General features: G+C 39.2%; 1 protein-coding gene across 1 annotated transcript in view; it reads left to right on the top strand.

Annotated features, from left to right (window-relative positions):
* LOC126210488 (uncharacterized) overlaps window positions 1-22,132 on the top strand; it is a 347,809-nt gene extending 325,677 nt beyond the window's left edge. Inside the window, exons 43-45 of the mRNA XM_049939722.1 lie at window positions 8,588-8,725; window positions 15,958-16,044; window positions 21,526-22,132. Of these exons, the coding sequence (XP_049795679.1) occupies window positions 8,588-8,725; window positions 15,958-16,044; window positions 21,526-21,690 (390 nt within the window). The 3' untranslated portion in view covers window positions 21,691-22,132. The remainder of the gene's footprint in view (window positions 1-8,587; window positions 8,726-15,957; window positions 16,045-21,525) is intronic.
* The last annotated feature ends 546 nt before the right edge of the window (window positions 22,133-22,678 follow it).

Here is a 22,678-nt window from a genome sequence, read left to right as displayed (position 1 = left end):
TTCCTACAGAGTCATAGTTCAGGTACGTTCAGTGATCATCTACAAAGAAAAATGCTTTCTTCTTTACTATAGATGACTCTGTAGGAATAATAATGGAATCCTAATGTGATGGTTGAGGGTGCTTCTGCTGACACAATTTTGAAAAGTTGGGTTCAATTCTTGACAAATGGAGACGGATGTCTGGTTCCGCATCTAGACAGCTTCGGTACTTACTTTTGTGGGCAGCACAGATCGAGAATCCAGATTCACACATGTACATTGTGGCAAACGGAAGAAGTACACGTTTCACCTCTTCAACAAGGGGGTAGTGTTTCTTGTTATCCAAACGGATCCAAAAAGTGTGAGTAACTGTCAATGTCAAAACTTGATTTCAAGGTAAGGTCTGTGGCAATTTCTATCAACAACTCATATTGATTTGATGATAGAATGTTCAGCTTTTGGATACAGTGAATGGGTTGACCACCCATTCATATTTCTACATCTTCTCATCTTCAGCTGCTGGGAAATAATGCTCCAACAATGACATCAAGCTTCGGAGATATTCCAAGATTTGATGAAACAAATTCTTTCCAAGCGTCAATGTTTTGTTTTTCAAAAACTCCTTGAGAAGAGGAAAACACTTGACATCCCCTTCCTCGACACTCTCTGCCCAAAAAATGATTTTCCTCTTGAATGCTCGAACTTTGTTGATAGCAGTGACCTGTGTTTCACTTTTCCCTTGGAGTGAAATATTCATTTAGTTCATTTTGGAGAAAATATCTGACAAATAGGCAAGTATACACTGTCAGTTTTCGTAATTAATAAGGTCTGCTAATTTGGTGTTATGCTCCAAAAGGAAAGCTAAGACTTCCAATCTTAATTCGTACAACCGAGAGAGTGCATTCCCACGTGAGAACCACCTCACTTCTGTGTGGAGAAGTAGGGAACGATGAAGGCTTCCCATATCTTCGCACAGTAATGTGAAAAGTGTTGACTTCAATGGCCTTGATTTTATGTAGTTAATGATATGAATAGATTCGTCTAAAACTTTCTTGAACGAAACAGGCATTCGTTTCGTAGCTAAAGCATATCTGTGGAGAGCACAATGACTGCTGCTGCAACTCTTGGCGTTGCTTTTATTTTCGTTATTCCTCTGACCGTAGGACCCGTCATAGCTTTTGCACCATCTGTGCACACATCTATGAAATCAGACCATGAAACTTTGTTAGTCCTTAAAAAATCATCCAGTAGACGGAATATTTCAGCACCTGTTGCGTTGGCCGGTAGTGGTCTGCACAATAAGAGGTCCTCCTCAAAACATCCAGAATATTCATAATGGACAGAAGCCAATAAAATAACTAATCCTGCAACATCAGTGGATTCATCTATCTGCAGAGAAAATGAATTGTGTTGTATGCAAGAAACAAGAGTGTCTTTCACATCATTTGACATGTCAACAATACATCTCTTGACAGTATTGTTTGATAATGGCACCGAAGATACAAGCTTTACTGCCTTTTCATCTAGCATGCAAGAAACAATATCATTAACACACGGCTTTATTAGATTTTCTGCAATGGTATGAGCTTTGCCTGTTTTTGCCACTCGATAACTAACCAAGAAAGAAGCTTTTAATGAATTTTAATTAATTGTTTTTGCATGCAATGCTGAGAAACAGCTAGTTCAGGACTATTCTTTTTGAAAAAAAATCGATGTCTTTAGCCTGGAAATCCGGGTGAGTATCTTCAAAATGATGGCGCAATTTAACTTGAACCATTGAACTGTTCGGAAGGACTCGCGCACAAATTACACCCTGAGCTTTACCCTCCTTTGTCTCCATAAAGCCCATTTCTAAATAGCTTTCGTTGTATTTACGCTTCTTGGTTATTCCACTTCCACAGGATGTTGCAACCAATAGAGTATTTGCAGCGTTTTCACATAATAAATCCGGCTGTGGAGCTTCTTGTGATTGTTCTTCCTTTGGTTGTCCTCCCTCCTCCTTCATTTCAACTGGAAACTTCCCTTGTTGTGAAGGCGATGGAGAAACTGCACCCTTCTTCAATGATCCTGACTTCAGCCACCGATCCATGTTAGAAGTAATAAAATGGTCAAAAATCGACTTATGAAATAGGTAGTGCACTGACAAAGCAAGTTTAACATTTAATGATGCCCGGGGCCGCATACGTGCCAGCGAGCGCTGTGATTGGTCGACAAAGCTCGCTCCGCGCATGCGTAAAAGGTTTCAGCGCATCTAGCGCCATGAGCTGGCGCACAAACGACCCCCGCATTGTTGCGAAACAGTCGATCAGAGAAGCCGCATTCGCCAGCACTAAATGAGTAAGCGTTCTCACTTAGGAACCGTGAAGGCTGCTTCGGAATACGACCTGAAGTAAAAGTACACATGTTTATCACACGAAAAAAAAATAGTGACGGATTTGATTTTCACATTTTTATTCAATAATTTTACTCATTATTTTACACGATTTGGTGAAAGGGGGCCGCGGACCCCCTAGAAAGAGCCGGCGGACCCCTAAGGGGTCTGTGGACCACACGTTTGGAAGCCCTGGTGTAGACAATGATAACAACAGCATTTTGCAATTGTGAGAGGTTTTATTAGTTACTACTTTCTTCCTTTTTCATTTCACCTGACTTTGGAGTACATTAGGTCAACCACTTTGTAAGTTTTTAATATTTATTGCTTTTCTTTTAGCCAAGGGGAGGGGCAGGGGTTGGTCTTTGGGATTCATTCTTAGGACATGTCCATGAAATCCATCTTCTTTTTCTTTTCGTCATTGTGTTTGAGGGATTTTGGGTTATTTGGTAAAAGGCTTCATTTTGAATGTGGATTAGGTTGTTGTTATGGTGCTTGAGGGGCTAGGATTTTTCTTACTATTTTCCTTTCTTTGATCTCCAGCCTTTTGGCCACAATTGGTATGGACAATGTTTTGACTCTCTGTAAGGCATTCCACTTTGATTACCGTTATATAACGTCTTATTGTTGCATTCCGTAAGAGAATGTGTTTCTGGTGAGGTGGAAGGCCAGTTAAGCTTTATTTCTTGTAGATTCCATTGTTGTCTCGAGACCATTACAGCTGATCAGTTCTTCTAGAAATTTGTTGTTCTATCACCTTAAAATGTTTTGATTTTTTCAGTTATCTTGGTCTTTTTGAACAAGCTATTGAGATCTATTCTTTGTGCCCATTTTTGTAGTTTGAAGGTGTCTGGTTTTTGGCATCTTTCCAGGTCTCGGCCAGTAAGCCCGCATCATCTGAAAAAACTAGGCAGTTGACTTTGATGCTTTTGTGTTTTGTTCCTAGAAGGATTCAACTACAGGACTTTGTGTTCCACTGTCACTTTTTCTGGGATGTAGTTAAATAGCAGTGGGGAGAGTCTGTGTCCTTGCTGTACGCCAGTTTTTTTAATCTCAAAAGAGCCAAAGATAGCTCTCGAGTATACGTTGGTAAGGGTTTCTCTGGCTGGGGGTGTGGTTATATTGTCTACATTTAGTTCTTTTAGTACAGGAATGAGGGATTTCTTGTCTCTGGTCTATCAAGTCCACGAAAATGGATACATATTGTCTTCCACTTGATTTTTGGCGGGCCATTATGTTTTTTAGGTTTAGTTTTTTTTTTTCTGGGCTGGATATTCCTTTCCTTAAACTTGCTGGTAATCTCCAAGTTGATAGTATAGTTGGGTTCTGCTGTGTTTAGTAGGATTTTAGAGAATATCTTGTTCATATTTTACTAAGTGAGTGAGATCTCTCTGTAGCTGTTGTCTGTTTTGGACCCTTTCTTGTGGAGTGGGTGGTTGATGGCCCTCTTCCATTATTGTGAGATTCTTTCATTTCTCCATATGTCTTCAGGAATGTTTTGTAGAGACACTCTGATATTTTTGTTGACATTTTTCCAAAGTTTTTTTGTGACTTGGTTTTCTCCTAGCTCATTCTGCCCAAAACACAGCCACTTGTGCTGCTTCTTTGGGCTATCAAATATGGACTTCCCCTCCCCATATTTTCCTGACACAGCACCCAGTACCTAGTGACTTCTTCATTTTTTCCTCATTATCAGTCTGGAATGACTGCCACCACATAATGATTTCTTTATCCTAGAGGACGAAGTCACTAGTTTATGGGTGCCATGTCAGGAGAATAGGTGGAGGGGGAGTTCACATTTGACAGCCAAAAGAAGCAGAATAGGGGGCTGTGTTTTGTGCAGAATGAGCTGGGGCATTGTGATGCAGCAAAACCACTCCTTCGGACAACTTTAGTTGCCTTTGTCTTAACAGGCTCCTGTAAATGCGTTAGGAGATTTCTGTAGTGTGCTCCCATGACAGTTTGCCCATTATGGACATAATCTGTTAGCACCACACTGTGATAGTATCACAAATTGTTGTATCTCACCAACGTCCTGCTGGCTCGTTGATTAACTCCAATGGCAGCCATAGATTCTGTGTAGAGGAGAGATTTAATGTAGCTTGCTAGTCCTGAGATCTTAATAAGAAAAGTGAGTGCATACAATAGTATATATTTCGTATTATGAATTTTGTCAGACTTGCATATGCTATTGACCATAACCCACCTATAGAAGTACCAGATCTGCTGTTTGAGTCTTTCCTAACGTACTGCTTAAATGATTCTTGAACATAGTGTTGGATATTTTTGTAGTCATTTTCATCATCAGTTTTCTGCCTTGTCACACGAACTTTGCATCTCCTTGTGGTCACTGTCCTGTGTTTTATTATTACTTCTTCTTTTAATTGAAGTGTCCACAACTTTTGTTGTTGTTCTTACCTCCAAATTGCTTGATAATGCCCAGTGGGACAAAAATAGCTTACCAGAAGTGACCTGAAATAGTGTTTATTGCAAGTGAGTCACAGTTGGAATCAGCCAACTCAAAAAAATGGATGAGTGAAAAAATTTATGGGGATGTGAAATGGAACAACCATATAGGCTCAGTTACACATAAATCAGGTGACAGACAGTGATTCACAGGCAGAATAGTAAGGAAGTGCAATCAATCTACAAAGGAGACTGCATTCAAAACATTTGTGCAACCCATCTTAGAATGTTGCTCGGGGTGTGGGACCTGTATCAAATAGGATTGACTTGGATATTTGATGGCTATGAAGAAGGGCGGTACAAATGGCCACTAGACATAAACTGTCTCCCAAAAACATACTTAGAAAGTGTCTTGAAACATCTTTACATGATGGATCCAGTAATATATTACAACCCCGTCTGTATCACTCCCATGGAGATCACAGAGGCAAAGACTAATTACAGCATGTAAAGAAGTATTTAAGCAGTCATTCTTCCCTTGTACCATATGTTAATGGAATGCTAAAAAGTCCTAACAACTGTTAAATTGGGACATACCTTCTGCCATGCACTTCATAGTGTTTTGCAGAGTATGGTTGTAGATGTAGATCTAAATAAATTGTATAGAAAACTCACCTTTCTCAAGCCATTTGACTTTGATTCTGTTTCCATTTTGCCCGTAATGACTTCTTCCTCAAGGGGATATTTAACTCTAAATCTTCCTTCCTTTTCTTCTTTTTTTTTTTGCCACTCAACTTTCACATTTAAATGTAAAAGTTCCATCTTCAGCACTCTACATTTAAGGGTATACGGAACGCCCTATGCTTACAATGTTAAATTGAGCTAAAAGTTAGGAACATTTTCTCATTCGTTATTTGGACGATACTCTTGATTTTTTCACAGAATGCAGAGATGTGTTCTGCTTTTATGCTGAATTATTAATTTTGAAAAAATAATGTATAGTTTTTCAGATATTTTATTTTTGTAAATGTGAAAAAAAGTTATACATTTTAACAAGTATTTTAAAATTTACATCCATTAATACAAAATAATTCCACATATCTTTTAATTCAGATATATTAGAAGGTCTTAAGGAACAACTACAGAAAATTTCATCTTTCTACTATAAATAGGCCCTGAGAAAATGTACCTTATACACAAAAAAACTAAAGTTACGGGAAATTAGCTTCAAAGTTTTTACTTCAGTAAAAGCCTGCTCCATAGCTTGTATCATCAGTATCGTCCCAACAGCTTCCTCTTGATAGCTCTGCTATGCTGTCTAGCCATCTTTGAATATACTTTTATGGCATTATCTGAAGACCTGAGCCGTTCCTTGTCCAAACAAAGCATAGCTGCGGCAGTTCGTAGCCCTACACAGAGCCCCAACTTCTGCAGAACTTTGCACTTTGTTATATTGCCCTGATTGAATGATGAAACAGCATCATAAACGCCAAAGTGAAGTGTGTTTATACCCACAAACACAGTTTTAGGTAGTCTATTCCATATCACATGGTTCACACACTCATTTGGATTTTGAGTCCGGCCATGAATACATTTCTTTAGTAGACTAATATCTGCGAGGTCTCGGAATATTGGTTTTATTTCATCCATTATGGCAGGTGGCAGGTGATGAGGGTGATTGTATTGTTTCTTAGTTACCTTGCCACTGTTGTACTTGCACCAACTATCGTCTCCTTTTGGACATAGCCCATGTTGGGGATTCTCATTGTTTGAAGCTGTATGAAAAAACAGAGCCCAGACTGCTCTTCTCATTAATTCTGCATCTGCTGTATTCTGTCTTATTGCTAGACCATAGCACTTCTGAATATGATCTATTGTAGCATCTGTCAGTCTATTTTTCCCATCTAAAGTTTTTCCATCGCTCAATTTCTTGCCTTTCATGCTAGCCTTGAGCCGTCGAAGTCTTGATCCCATCCTTTTCTGAACATGGCCAACACACTCCAGTTTGGAAATATTCACATCGTTACCATAGGGTCTCAGTTCCTCAATTTCTTTGAAAGCCTTTGAGTCACCATCTCCAAGATAATTTATGTATCTAACGTTGTACCATTTTACTGGGCGTTGATAAATACTTCTTACACCAGCAACTTCCATACCACCACTTGACCCATAGTAATTTGCCATGCATTCCTCTTCATGTTTATTTTTCATTTTCTCCTTGCATCTGCAATGCTTGGAAAGTATTGCCACATCAACTACCTTACCAGTGTCCACACTTGTAGCTGTTACTACACCATTCAGAGATGTGTGGCCTCTCTTCTGCCAGCTTCCATCAAAAGCTATGGACAAGTCTCTGCTATTATTATTTTCAACAACTGCTTCCTCAACAGCATCTTTCATGTTTTCCTGTGCCACATCTTCTACAACAGAGCCTAATGCAATTATGTGTTTGTTAAATTTTGAAGATGGAGGAGGGAGGTTCATCACACCACACAACATGGCACCTGCAGCCCTGCCCTTTCCTATACACCGTAATCCATAAACCAGTCTAATGTTCATATTGTATTGTTTACCTGTATCTGCAGTAACAAGTGAGGAATTGAAGAAAGTAACACTGTGTTTGCAATAACTGCACATCAACTCTAATTCACAAGCAAGTCCTACATCTAAGTTTGTTTTCAATGAAACACCACATTTTCCACATTGTTTGCAGCACACATTGTTCTCCAAAACGTCTGATAATAAAGAGACGTTAATTACCTCATATTTTGTAGTCCCAGCATTTATTTTCTTGTATTCTTCTTCAATTCCAGCTAGTTTTCTTCTTGAAGCACTTTCCGGTGTAGTGGCAGCAGCATCACTCAATGTATCACTACCAGTGTTGAGGTTAGTCGCTACTGGGACATCAGATACTGATGAATCAGACGAATTTTTAGTACACTTTACTTTCTTGCGCCAATGTACACACTTTCTAAATACCTTCAGACTAGGTCTTGGCGTGTTGAAGGAAAGAAAACTCAATGACGTCTCCGCATACGACTTTCACAACAATGACATGGATGTACTCACAAAGGAAACAATACAAATGGTGCAGAATCTATTGTCAACTGTCTAGGAGTGTAGCCAACAGAAAAGCTAACTCTCTTGTGCTCAATTATATCTCTGGCAAGGCTGTCTATATCAGGTATATTTCGCACCTCGTATACAAGTTGCGGAACATAGTGTGTCGAAATTATTTTAAAAAATTATTTAAAATAGTTCTATTCACATCATCCAAATATTTTATACATGGTATTAAACGGGAGAGTCTAAATTTTTCGCAAAGGCATTTACCCAAAAATCGATTTTTTCACCGAAAAACTCATTCCGTATACCCTTAACAGCTGAAAATGGAAGAGGATGGGGGTTAGGAAAGAGACTAGAAAATTACACTTGAATGTGTGTTTATTCTGGTGTTAATCCTTTCTTTTACATTTGATTGGTCCACAAATATGAAACCCTTGATAAAAATCCTTGTTTTGGTGAGATTCCATGATTCTCACTGCAGTTGTGTGTAGCTTTTACAACTGTTTGAATTTAACATGCAAAATAACCAGTGGGAAATGCTTGACCAGTCTTGGGCAGATGTATTGTCTGAGTAATAGCATTCTTATTACAGGTTTATTTTCATCATGGAGGGGTGCTTGTGTGTGTGTTTGTGTGTGTGTGTGTGTGTGTGTGTGTGTGTGTGTATTTTAAATCTGTTTCACAACATAATGCTATCATTTGGTAATGGGATTTAATTCCTCTGTTGTGTGATCTGAAATGCTAAGTTTTGTCATTTTGCCACAGGTAGATGTATTCAAACATGACATTTTGATAATTCCGGTTCACCTGGGAACGCACTGGTGTATGGCAGCTGTGGATTTCCGAAAGCAGACACTTGTGTATTACGACAGTATGGGAGGAGAGAATGAGTCATGTCTGAAGGTAAGAGAAAACATTTTTGTGTTGTAACCACTCTCTAGTCCAAATCCGAAAGCAGGGTCATCAGTGAAGAACAGCACTTGGCACTGAAAGCACTTTTATTGTGAACTCTTCTATTGGGAGTGCTACTATTTATTTATATGTTGAATATTCAAGAATATAGAAATATTACAAACATATCAATTTTTGAGTACCTTCCGAAAGACGCAGGTCAGCCGAAAAACTACCGCCCAATAGCACTCCTGTGCCATCTGTACAAACTGTACGAGCGAATAATCCTAAACCGCACAGCAAATATCGCAGACCGAAAGCTCATTCCCCAACAGGCTGGATTCAGACCCAGGAAATCATGCACCAGTCAAATCCTAGCACTCACAAAACACATAGAGGAAGGGTTTGAAAACAAACAAATAACAGGTGTAGCATTGGTGGACTTAAGTTCTGCATACGGCACCATCAACCACAGAAAGCTCATGGAAAAACTGTACTGCACATTTAAGGATCATCAGTTCACAAAAATCATTGAATCTCTGCTGCAAAACAGACAGTTCTATGTAATGCTGGACGGGAAAAAAATGCCGATGGCGTCGACAAAAGAATGGTCTCGCCCAGGGCAGTGTGCTGGCCCCCCTACCATTTAACCTATACACCAATGATCAACCAACACCGGAACGTACTACCCATTTCTTGTATGCCGATGATCTGGCCATTACAGTGCAAGGAAATAGCTTCGAGGAAGTAGAAGGGAAATTAGAAAGCTTGCTACACGTAATGTCTGAATACTATAAAGAGAACTCCCTCAAACCAAATCCATCTAAGACACAGGTTAGCGCTTTCCACCTCCACACAAAACAGGCAAACAGGAAGCTGAATGTCACCTGGAATGGCAACAAACTGGACCATACGGACAAACCAACATACCTTGGTGTCGTGCTGGATAGATAACTGACGTACAGATACACTGTGAAAAAACCTGCCAAAAAGTTGCTGCCAGGAACAATATTCTAAGAAAACTGGCAAATAGTAAATGGGGAGCTAGTCCGACTGTATTACGAACAACTGCTCAAGGACTTTGCTTCTCCACGGCAGAATATGCATGCCCTGTATGGTCCCGATCCACACATGCCAAAAAAGTCACTACAGCCCTTAATGAAACATGCAGGCTTACAACAGGCTGCATGAAACCCACTCCACTTGGGAAAATATACAAAGCAGCTGGATTCTCATCCCCTGAATCCCGAAGAATTGCGCACGAACATACAGAAAAATTCAAAAAGATTTTCGACGAGCGCCACCCGCTGCATGGTTCTTCATGTGGACGTAGCAGACAAATCCTGCAAGAGATTCCTCACTACTGAATTGAGCGAGCCTCCAAAGGACTACCCTGCCTCACGAGAAATACCCAGTGGCAGTACATCAAGCTGGAAGATTTGGAGAGCACTGAACCGCATCAGAACAGGTGTAGCACCAGTTAAAGCAAACCTAGTCAAATGGGGCTTCAAGGACGAAGGAGACAACAAATGCGACTGTGGTGAAGTTCAGGACATGGAACACCTTCTACAGTGTTCCATCTGCCCCACAAGGTGTACCCTTGACGAACTATGGCTTGAGAAGAGAGAAACATTGGACTTGGCCCGACATTGGGCTGAAAGGCTTTGAAACAAATCTATGGACACGAAAAAGTAAAGTAAGTCAGTACCTTCCAGAAACAGTACATACTAAATAACAAATAATTGTCAGCAATCAGATTTGCACTGGTGACCTGCAGAACACCAACCAACAGTGCTAACAGTTACTGCAAAAGCTGCACAGCGCAGCTTGCAGCATTGCTTCCTCTCCTACTCTCCTGGAAAAACAGTGACTCTTTGTTCCAGAATTTCTCATTGGAGCCACAGTACCATGGATCGAGATCTTGTCAGTGGTCCTTGCTATGGCTGCACTGGCAGTTCCTCACATTCTGGTCGTGTTGTCACATCCTTTTCAGTACAGTGAGCATTGGAGGCAGGCCATCCTGTCAAAATTTCACAGTTGTCAAGTATGTGTGTGGTCTTCAAGAACAAGAAGCCCCTGTCAGCGCCTCAGGACTGTAGTGGGGCTTCGTACGGAAGACATGGATGATATCTCTGTGTTTGTCTTCTTTATGAAGGCTCATAATCCTGTACTTCATATGTGACATCTGCCAGGCAACAAAACAATATGGCCCGAAATAGCTTTTCTGATAGTCCCACTTTACACACGGATAAAAAAATACATAACGGATCTCCCAAACTTTATCTTAGTATTATAACACACTCAGTTCTTTATATGAGTGTCCAGGGTCCATACACAAGCTAATTTCCTTGTGTTACAGTCTTGGTGTTGAGATTTTTCACATAGTCACCCTGAGTATTGTCCAATTCAAATAGTGTATGCATTATTGTTTTGGCCTTGTGACTGTGGAACAGAAATGAACCATGTGAAGCCTGTAATGTCTTGCTTTGCTTTGTTTTGTGCAAATGTCATGGCGGCCAGTGTTGTATCCCTCCTAAACATGTAGGTGAAAAATTTACAAAAAAATGCCTAGGATTGCAAAAGACAAAAATAAAAATCATCAAGACAATCCTGCCTACAAAAGTGTTTTCACGTTGGAAGAAATGAAGAGTCTTGAGTATGTATTGTTGTAAAATTCAATATACTCATCATATTTGGCACCCTTTATGTGTGGAAAACATTTTGAGTCGATTGAGGAGATTATGGAACACTTAGATGGATATTTTGCTGCTCTTCCAGAACTGTGCAGAAGGTTATTTCTACTGTATTGGACAGTGAACAATTGTCATGTCATGGATGTCAGTCTGGGTTCCATATCAATTGGTCACTCAGTGGAGTCATTTTTGTTACATACATGAACCATGGACCTTGCCATTGGTGGGAAGGCTTGCGTGCCTCAACGACACAGATGGCCGTACCGTAGGTACAACCACAACGGAGGGGTATCTGTTGAGAGGCCAGACAAACGTGTGGTTCCTGAAGAGGGGCAGCAGCCTTTTCAGTAGTTGCAGGGGCAACAGTCTGCATGATTGACTCATCTGGCCTTGTAACACTAACCAAAATGGCCTTGCAGTGCTGGTACTGCGAACGGCTGAAAGCAAGGGGAAACTACAGCCGTAATTTTTCCCGAGGGCATGCAGCTTTACTGTATGATTAAATGATGATGGCGTCCTCTTGGGTAAAATATCCCGGAGGTAAAATAGTCCCCCATTTGGATGTCTGGGCGGGGACTACTCAGGAGGACGTCGTTATCAGGAGAAAGAAAACTGGCGTTCTACGGATCGGAGCGTGGAATGTCAGATCCCTTAATCGGGCAGGTAGGTTAGAAAATTTAAAAAGGGAAATGGATAGGTTAAAGTTAGATATAGTGGGAATTAGTGAAGTTCGGTGGCAGGAGGAACAAGACTTTTGGTCAGGTAAATACAGGGTTATAAATACAAAATCAAATAGGGGTAATGCAGGAGTAGGCTTAATAATGAATAAAAAAATAGGAGTGCGGGTAAGCTACTACAAACAGCATAGTGACTGCATTATTGTGGCCAAGATAGACACGAAGCCCACGCCTACTACATTAGTACAAGTTTATATGCCAACTAGCTCTGCAGATGATGAAGAAATTGATGAAATGTATGATGAGATAAAATAAATTATTCAGGTAGTGAAGGGAGACGAAAATTTAATAGTCATGGGTGACTGGAATTCGACAGTAGGAAAAGGAAGAGAAGGAAACATAGTAGGTGAATATGTATTGGGGCTAAGAAATGAAAGAGGAAGCTGCCTGGTAGAATTTTGCACAGAGCATAACTTAATCATAGCTAACACTTGGTTCAAGAATCATGAAAGAAGGTTGTATACATGGAAGAACCTTGGAGATACTAAAAGTTTTCAGATAGATTATATAATGGTAAGACAGAGATTTAGGAACCAGGTTTTAAATTGTAAGACATTTCCAGGGTCAGATGTGGACTCTGACCACAATCTATTGGTTATGAACTGTAGATTAAAACTGAAGAAACTGCAAAAAGGTGAGAATTTAAGGAGATGGGACCTGGATAAACTGAAAGAACTAGAGGTTGTACAGAGTTTCATGGAGAGCATAAGGGAACAATTGACAGGAATGGGGGAAAGAAATACAGTAGAAGAAGAATGGGTAGCATTGATGAATGAAGTAGTGAAGGCAGCAGAGGATCAAGTAGGTAAGAAGGCGAGGGCTAGTAGAAATCCTTGGGTAACAGAAGAGATACTGAATTTAATTGATGAAAGGAGAAAATACAGCAGGCAAAAAGGAATACAAACTTCTCAGAAATGAGATCGACAGGAAGTGCAAAATGACTAAGCAGAGATGGCTACAGTACAAATGTAAGGATGTAGAGGCTTATCTCACCAGGGATAAGATAGATAGTGCCTACAGGAAAATTAAAGAGACCTTTGGAGAAAAGAGAACCATTTGCATGAATATCAAGAGCTCAGATGGAAACCCAGTCCTAAGCAAAGAAGGGAAAGCAGAAAGGTGGAAGGCGTATATAGAGGCTCTATACAGGGGCGATGTTCTTGAGGACAATATTATGGAAATGGAAGAGGATGTAGATGAAGATGAAATGGGAGATATGATACTGCGTGAAGTGTTTGACAGAGCACTGAAAGATCGAAGTCGAAACGAGGCCCCAGGAGTAGACAACATTCCATTAGAACTACTGACAGCCTTGGGAGAGCCAGTCCTGACAAAACTCTACCATCTGGTGAGCAAGATGTATGAGACAGGCGAAATTCCCTCAGACTTCAAGAAGAATATAATAATTCCAATCCCAAAGAAAGCAGGTGTTGACAGATGTGAAAATTACCGAACTATCAGTTTAATAAGTCACAGCTGCAAAATACTAATGCAAATCCTTTACAGACGAATGGAAAAACTGGTAGAAGCTGACCTCAGGGAAGATCAGTTTGGATTCCGTAGAAATGTTGGAACCCGTGAGGCAATACTGACCCTACGACTATCAGTTTAATAAGTCACAGCTGCAAAATACTAATGCAAATCCTTTACAGACGAATGGAAAAACTGGTAGAAGCTGACCTCAGGGAAGATCAGTTTGGATTCCGTAGAAATGTTGGAACCCGTGAGGCAAACCTACGTTTCTAGCATTTGTAGACTTAGAGAAAGCATTTGACAATGTTGACTGGAAGACTCTCTTTCAAATTCTGAAGGTGACAGGGGTAAAATACAGGGTGCGAAAGGCTATTTACAATTTGTACAGAAACCTGATGGCAGTTATAAGAGTCGAGGGGCATGAAAGGGAAGCAGTGGTTGGGAAGGGAGTGAGACAGGGTTGTAGCCTCTCCCCAATGTTATTCAATCTGTATATTGAGCAAGCAGTAAAGGAAACAAAAGAAAAGTTTGGAGTAGGTATTAAAATCCATGAAGAAGTAATAAAAACTTTGAGGTTCGCCGATGGCATTGTAATTCTGTCAGAAACAGCGAAGGACTTGGAAGAACAGTTGAACGGAATGGACAGTGTCTTGAAAGGAGGGTATAAGATGAACATCAACAAAAGCAAAACAAGGATAATGGAATGTAGTCGAATGAAGTCGGGTGATGCTGAGGAAATTAGATTAGGAAATGAGTAGTAAAGGAGTTTTGCTATTTGGGGGGCAAAATAACTGATGATGGTCAAAGTAGAAAGGATATAAAATGTAGACTGGCAGTGGCAAGGAAAGCGTTTCTGAAGAAGAGAAATTTGTTAACATCAAGTATTGATTTAAGTATCAGGAAGTCGTTTCTGAAAGTATTTGTATGGAGTGCAACCATGTATGGAAGTGAAATGTGGATGATAAATATTTTAGACAAGAAGAGAATAGAAGCTTTTGAAATGTGGTGCTACAGAATAATGCTGAAGATTAGATGGGTAGATCACATAACTAATGAGGAAGTATCGAATAGAATTGGGGAGAAGAGGAGTTTGTGGCACAACTTGACTAGAAGAAGGGATCGGTTGGTAGGACATGTTCTGAGGCATCGAGGGATTACCAATTTAGTATTGGAGGGCAGTGTGGAGGGTAAAAATCGTAGAGGGAGACCAAGAGATGAATACACTAAGCAGATTCAGAAGGATGTAGGCTGCAGTAGGTACTGGGAGATGAAGAAGCTTGCACAGGATTGAGTAGCATGGAGAGCTGGATAAAACCCGTCTCAGGACTTAAGACCACAACAACAACAACAACACATCAGCATAAAGGTGAAGGCATTGGATGGACACTTCTGACATTGCACTCAATAGTGGATGTGAGACTCAGTCTGACGATACTTTCTTCACTTTGTTGTATACTGATAATTTTGTTGGCTTCCATAATGAATCTCAGCAAATGTGATCCAAACTCCCACGTGTTTATTGCTTTTGGTTGTATTTTCATAGGATTAAGAAAAATCAAGACAGCTTCATAGGATCGGTTGACCTAGTAGTATTGCTGGGCAATGTGAAATGATGCGAGATGTTTGATATCCTCAGAAAAATAGGTATACACTATGGAGAAAGACAGATATTATACCATATGTACCAGGGCTGAGAATGGACAACAAGAATGAGAGACTAAGAGAAGTTTTAGACATAAGGGAGGGATGTACTCCTTATCCTGTACTATTCAAGGCAAAGGTCCCGAGTTCGAGTTTCGGTCGGGCACACAGTTTTAATCTGCCAGTAAGTTTCATATCAGCGCACACTCCGCTGCAGAGTGAATATCTCATTCTGGAAACATTCTCCAGGCTGTGGCTAAGCCATGTCTCCGCAATATCCTTTCTTTCAGGAGTGCTAGTTCTGCAAGGTTCGCAGGAGAGCTTCTGTAAAGTTTGGAAGGTAGGAGGCGAGATACTCGCAGAAGTGAAGCTGTGAGACTGGGCGTGAGTCGTGCTTCGGTAGCTCAGATGGTAGAGCACTTGTCCGCGAAAGGCAAAGGTCCCGAGTTCGAGTCTCGGTCGGGCACACAGTTTTAATCTGCCAGGAAGTTTCATGTTTTACCAACTTACAATTTTCCTTTACAGCTTTACTATATGTTCAAAATTTGCCACTCATAGTAGTTGTATTTCGTGTGGTGTTTGGCTGAGGCTTACACGGCCTTATGCTTATGCAGAAAATGAATAGATAAAATTTCAGGAATGCCAGGAAAATAATTCTAAATAAGTACATTCATGTAGTAATTTTAAAATTTTGTTGCAGACCATATGGAGTTACTTGAATGAAGAATGTGCACAGAGATCAGTTGAGCCCCTAAGTGAAGAAATATGGCAAATCCGGTGTGCGAAGGTATGTTTATGTTGAGAGTTCTCATGTTGTATTTGTGTTTGTTTTTAGCTTTTGTTATTTTGCAGTCTTTCTAGCTACAATCAAGTCTCATTCCAAATTGAATCTGTTTCTACATCTGTACTGTGCCAGTGCATATTTGCTGCACACACAACGCCCTCATACAGCATGGATTTCAACCATCTCTGACACACACACACACACACACACACACACACACAGTGTCTGCCTGCTGAGGCCATCGACAACCAGAGTCAGTGGTCTCGTGTGTGTGTGTGTGTGTGTGTGTGTGTGTGTGTGTGTGTGTGTGAAAGCTAACTTGTTTGACAGTCCTTTTGTTTTGCCTATATGCTACTCAACATCTCCCCTGTATGGTGAGTAGCAATCTATCATTCATTATGAAAATGACAACAAAGGAGGTGCATTTGAAATGTCCCTGCAAAAATAAAAACTACTTACGTGTTTGGGGTAAACCTTTTTTATTTTTCGACATAGTCTCCTTTTAGACATAAACACTTCATCCAACACTGTTCTAATTTCTTTATCCCTTCCGAATAATTGGAATTGTCCAAGTCTGCAAAATAGCTATTGGTTGCTGCAATCACCACCTCGTTTGAATAAAATCTTTGTCCCACCAGTCATTTCTTCAAATTGGGGAACAAATAGTAGACCGAGGGAGCCAAGTCCAGAGAATAGCGGGAATGTGAAACAAGTTGGAATCCTATTTCCATTAATTTTTTGACCACAGCTGCTAAGGCGTGTGCTGGTGAATTGTCGTGATGGACAAGGACTTTTTTTGCGGTCCAATCGCCGGCGTTTTTCTTGCAGCTCAGTTTTCAGATGGTCCAGTAATGATGAATAATATGCATCTGTAATAGTTTTACCCTTTTCCAGATAGTCAATGAGGATTATCCCTTGCGAATCCCAAAAGACAGTCACCATAACCTTTCCGGCTGAAGGAATGTACTTCGCCTTTTTTGGTGCAGATTCTCCCTTGGTAACCCATTTTTTAAGTTGTTCTTTGGTCTCAGGAGTATAGTAATGTATCCATGTTTCATCCACAGTGACAAAACGACACTTAAAGTCTTGTGGATTCTTCCTGAACAGCTGCAACCCATCCTTGAAACACTTCCATTTTTGGTCAAGCATGAGCAATCGCGGAACCCATCTTGCAGATAGCTATCTCGTGTCCAAATGTGTACGCAAAATATTATGTACCCATTCATTTGATATGCCCACAGCAATAGCAATCTCATGCACCCTAACTCTTCTGTCATCCATCACCATGTCATGGATTCTTTCAATGAATTCTGGAGTCGTAACCTCAGCATCACTTGTGCCCATATGGCCACTCTGAAAATTTTGAAACCACGTATAAACTGTATTAATCGAAGGTGCAGAGTCACTGTAATGTTTATCAAGCTTCTCTTTAGTCTCCTGAGGCATTTTGCCTTTCATAAAGTAATGTTTAATCACCACACGAAATTCTTTTTCGTCCATTTTTTGACAATCGCTTGACTTCCTTGATTCACACAAATGCCAAACACAAAGAAACAGACCAATATGGCTGAAACTTGGTGTACGTTCTTTCCAAAGATGCCACTAACTAAACATGACCTCGATATGTGCACAGACTTTTCAAACACCCCTTGTAATTAAATTTACATGCACAAAGATTTCAGGTAGCAAAACAGTGAAAGGAAGAAGAAGTGAGAATAACTGAAACAGTTAATATGCTGTTTAGTACAATGTGACAAAGTAACAGAAATAAAAAAAATATATATGTTTATACCATTTAATTAGATAAAAATAACAATTAAAGTAATTTTGATAAAGATTTAAAAATAAAGAAACTTCAAAGCACCTGACAAGATTCATTTCACAGTCTTTTGCCTGTGAGTATTGCCCAGTAATTGTTATGCTATGGTAACAGTACAGTTGCTATTTTTAAAGCTGTAGAGCATCTTGCGAAATTCCGGACCTTTTTTCGATTCATTACTTGCAAACAAGGGCCCACTAGGCTGAATGCCCCTGCAGTGTGCAATACCTTGACCTTAATCTTCATCATCATATAAATGGTTTCAAAAATCCCGCCACTGGGGACCTTGTCAGTTCTACCAGTGCAGCCCACACTTTTCAATGCTACAACTGCAAATGTGCATGAAAGGTCAAAATTAACATTCTGCATATTTTCTCATATTGAAGTGGATGGGATCTTAAATCAGAAACTGTGAAAATGGTGCTGCTTTTCAATACAGAAGCAGTCATTCATTGAAAGCTAAAATAGAACCCAAAGAACAAAATAAGCATAGGCCACTTCAGAATAACTCTGTTGAAGTTTTTGCAAAAGCAAACCAACTTTTAAATTTGTCTAATCATTAAAAAAAAATGCAAATTTTCCAAACAATTCATGTTACATTTTCGGGTCTGTACTTATAAGGTTTGATTTAATTTATTTTCATATAACCAGTAATTGAAAATAAAATTATACTTTTTTATTAATAAATATGATAACACAATTGTTAATTAACATTTTCATCTGTTATTAAATATAAAATACAAAATAAGGTAATGTTATTGTCAAAACACATTACATGCTGAGCTATTGACCACTTCATTAATGAATTACTCTTAACATTCTGTTGACTTATAAAAGTGTCAGTGTGGGTCTGGGTTATACTGATTTATTTCCCCAAACCACATCCCACTTCTTTACGAGGTGACTTACTTGGAATTTTGCAGCCCCTTTTCTTTACGGGAAAGTCAGCTGCTGGAAAATCTCGTGACTTCTCCGCCGAATAGCGCTAGGTACAGGAACTTTTAAGCATCTTTCTACTTATAAAATTAGTAGACATACAACCTTTCCTTTTTGTCAGTTAACAATGTATTTGACTTTCATCCACAATATAATTCACACTTTCAACATACATATGTAACTTTCTGTAAGTACCTTGTACTGTTGAACATTAGAAACAAAATGAGTTACAGTTAAAAGAAAGTTGGCTTGACTACCATGACTCTTAAAATGATCGGAAAATACGTCATGCCTCTACCAAGGCTGAGTCAAGAGTCCACAATAATACTTTTCCAACTGTTCTTGTATCACATAACAATAATCAGTGACACAATAAGCACAATGCTGCATATAGGTTCCATGTTTCTTCCATATACACTCAGTAACACATCTATGGATTGCCCGACAGGTACTTGTCAGTGCCGTTCAACCGCCGCGTCTACCTCCTTCCCGCAACTGATTTTAAACCTGCACACACAAACGTGACGTGCAGTAGGTATGATTTTACCATCCCACACTTGTATCTAGAATATCATGTGTTTGAGACAGTAGAAGGCTGAATGGCTCTGGAATTTACACAGAAATTCTTGAATCACTACACTACTAATGTTGCATATGTAACAGTGCTTGGAAATCTTTTAATCTTCAGAGGTAACTTTAGCAACTTGTTTTAAGAATTGCATTGTACTGGTTTAAACCACCAATTCTGCTTGATGAATGTTAAATGGAAGGCAAGGACAAATTGTCTAAGGCAGTTGTCGAACGGAGACCCGCAGGCTGCATGCAGCCCAATTTAAGTATCCCTGTGGCCTGTGGTTCTCACCAATATTTTACAATAATATGCACGTGTAGAAACTAACAGCCAAATCCAAAACAAGAAAATGAAACACCCTGTATCACTAATGTCCTTGATTGTCAGAGATTAGTCCTCAAACCTTTTTTTAATAGTTGTCTTTGGTTGTAATACTGGCTGCTGTTGTAGTTTTTGCTTAAAGACAGTTGCTTCAATGCAAAACAAAGTGAGAATCCAACTTGGGTTTATTAAAGGCTACCATCTTCATACACTTGAGGCAGCTCTCCTCACTTCTGAAAATTGGTTGGCAGGATCTCCAGCCTTTATATCCACTTGCCTCCATTTCTTTGCAGGACTTAAAGTCGATGTATTTTATAATTTGATCTATAGGCTTCACTTGTGTTCGTCTAGTTCTTCTTCCACTGACATAACCCTCTGTTGTTGTTTTTAGCAGCCCCCTCATGCGTCAACAGTACACGGAATTCTGACCTCGCCCTCATTTGTGAACTTCTCTGTTATAATGCTCACTTAGAGCCAGCAATGTTTATTGAACATAATTAATATGTTTATTGAACATAATTAATGTGTGTAATACCAAACTGAAATTGTCTTTTAATTCACAAACCAAACAGTAATGGTTCCTGATTGACAACCCTTCATGCTAACCATTCAGCTACCAGGGACGGACAATCCAAACACTAATTAGGCAATAAGCTCACATTTAGTAATTGAAGTCCCATTAAGCTTAACAGAAGATGAAACCACACATCTGTAATTTGTAGCACTGTACACACAGTAAACAGTACAGCTGTCAGAGTTGCAGGTAGAGGTGGGCCAGATCGTGACAACTTAGAAAGAAAACTGCTATCGGGCAGTGTATTTGCCCAATACAGAGCTTCACGTGAGTATCTGGCAATATTGGTACTGTTCTCACCATGACTGCCCTCGCCAGATGTAGGTTGCGTTACGCGTATTGATATGTCCATATCTTCCAGTTGCATATCCAGCAGTGTTACTAAATTATCAGTTTGTTTGATATTCAGGATGCACCTGGAACATTACATGTCAAAAGAATTTATTGTTTTTCCTTTCCTCAGTCCCAGGAGTCAAAGTCTCACAGCTGTACACTACTTCATTCCAAATATATGCTTTCAGTACCTTTTTCTGATTCATGCAAGATTACTTTTTAAGATATCTCCTTCTTTTTATCAAAGACACTTTTTGCTTGAACAATTATGCTTCTTATTACTACTTTCTGTCTCCTATCTTTAGTGATCTAGCTTGCTAAATAAGTAAATGAGTCAACTAGTTACAGTGGCTTGTCACATTCATGTATTCAGCTTTTGGCCTGCCCTCCTGTATCATAAACTGTCATCTTTGTTATAGACTCTCTAATTTGCATATTAGATTATCCCATAACTTTGTCTGTATCATGTGACACAGATTGCTCTAGAAACTTGTATTTCTCATACTGAGCATGTTTTGGACCATAGTCCATTTTCATTTTCAATACTTGTCCTATTGAGGAGAAACGAAATCACAATATTGAAATAAATACAATAGAAGTATTTGGATATAGTGCAAATATTTGTACCTACATAAATGCTTTTATTATGTTTATTGTGATATTGTGTTTTCATTTATCTTTGAGAGAACACCTGTTGAAAATAGACTTTTGTCTGAAACATGTCCAGCATGAGAAATAAGTGTTTACAGAGAAGCCATAAGTATCTGAAGATAGTGTTATTTAAACAGTTTCTGTTGGCTGCACAATTTTTGATCTTTTTGTGGTTTCTGAAATTCAGTGCTGTACAGAGTGTGATCTAAAATTGTGGTTCATGCTTGGATTGCACATATATTAGAAACTTCGTAACATTTTTTTTCCCTTTATGTTTAGGATATCCCGAAACAAAGCAACAACAGTGACTGTGGTGTCTTCATGTGCAAGTATGCAGAATGCATTACACGTGATGCTAAGTTGGAGTTCTCCCAGAACGACATGCCAGAGATACGAATGGAAATGATGGAAGAAATACAAACAATGACCCTACTTCACCCCTGAATGTGTAATTGCTGACAGCTTTTGCACACAGAAATCAAGGAAAATTTACCATTTGAGGCATCATTGTCTCACACACTTCAGTTAACATGGAAGAACTATAAAAAAGTGCATGCTTAGAAATAAGATAATGATCTTTTTATTGGTATTTTCTTTCTTTCTTATTAAAAATATACATGTGTTTTATGTCAGTGCAAGGAAAGACATTTTTTAGTCCTGTAGAGGAATACCATTGCGTTAAATGCTAGCAGCTTTTTTAAAGATTGCACTGAAAGTTCCGATGTAAATGAAGAAAAATGGAACTGCAAAAACTGATGTATCTATATGTACATAAGCACGGAATTTATTTTCATATGTTCCTATAGGTCTACAACTTTGTAAATTCATTCAGAGGAGTGAGATATCAGTGTCATTATTGTTGATGTTATTAGTATATGTGTACAAGACTGTGATGTAATAAATTATATACTATATTACTTTGCATCTATATTGATTTTCCTCCTTATGAGTCTGATACTTGAGTAAGTTTGTAAATATATCTGGTTTATATAGTTCACATTTTCACACAGTCGCACACACAAGTTTTTCTTAGGCTTTTGTCTCATGCAATACTTTGTTCCGTTACATTGTTCTCCTTAATACACTTGCAAAATATTATTATTATTATTATTACACTCAGTAAAGGTAAATTCTTCTGGAAAACTTGGAATTCTCAGGGAATCTTGGTACAACTCCGTTACTTGGCAGCATTTCAACCAAACATCAAAGGGCATTGTGGCCAGTATGGATACGGTGACCACACATTGTCTCCAATGCTATTTTGGTTCTTGTTTCGAAACCTAAGATCGGCTGCATGTCATTTGTATTTCCAAGGTGGATTCTTCAAATCACATTGTCTTGGGAACAGTGAAGTGACATGAAAGTTTTCCAGTTTTTTTGGAACTTTACCAGGAAGAAATGCATTTATGGATATATTTGCCTAAGCTTTCAT

Source organism: Schistocerca nitens, chromosome 10 (assembly GCF_023898315.1).
Source record: "Schistocerca nitens isolate TAMUIC-IGC-003100 chromosome 10, iqSchNite1.1, whole genome shotgun sequence".
NCBI classification, from domain to species: domain Eukaryota; kingdom Metazoa; phylum Arthropoda; class Insecta; order Orthoptera; family Acrididae; genus Schistocerca; species Schistocerca nitens.
The sequence above is the reverse complement of the archived record's forward strand: the minus strand, read 5'-3'. Positions and strand labels throughout refer to the sequence as shown.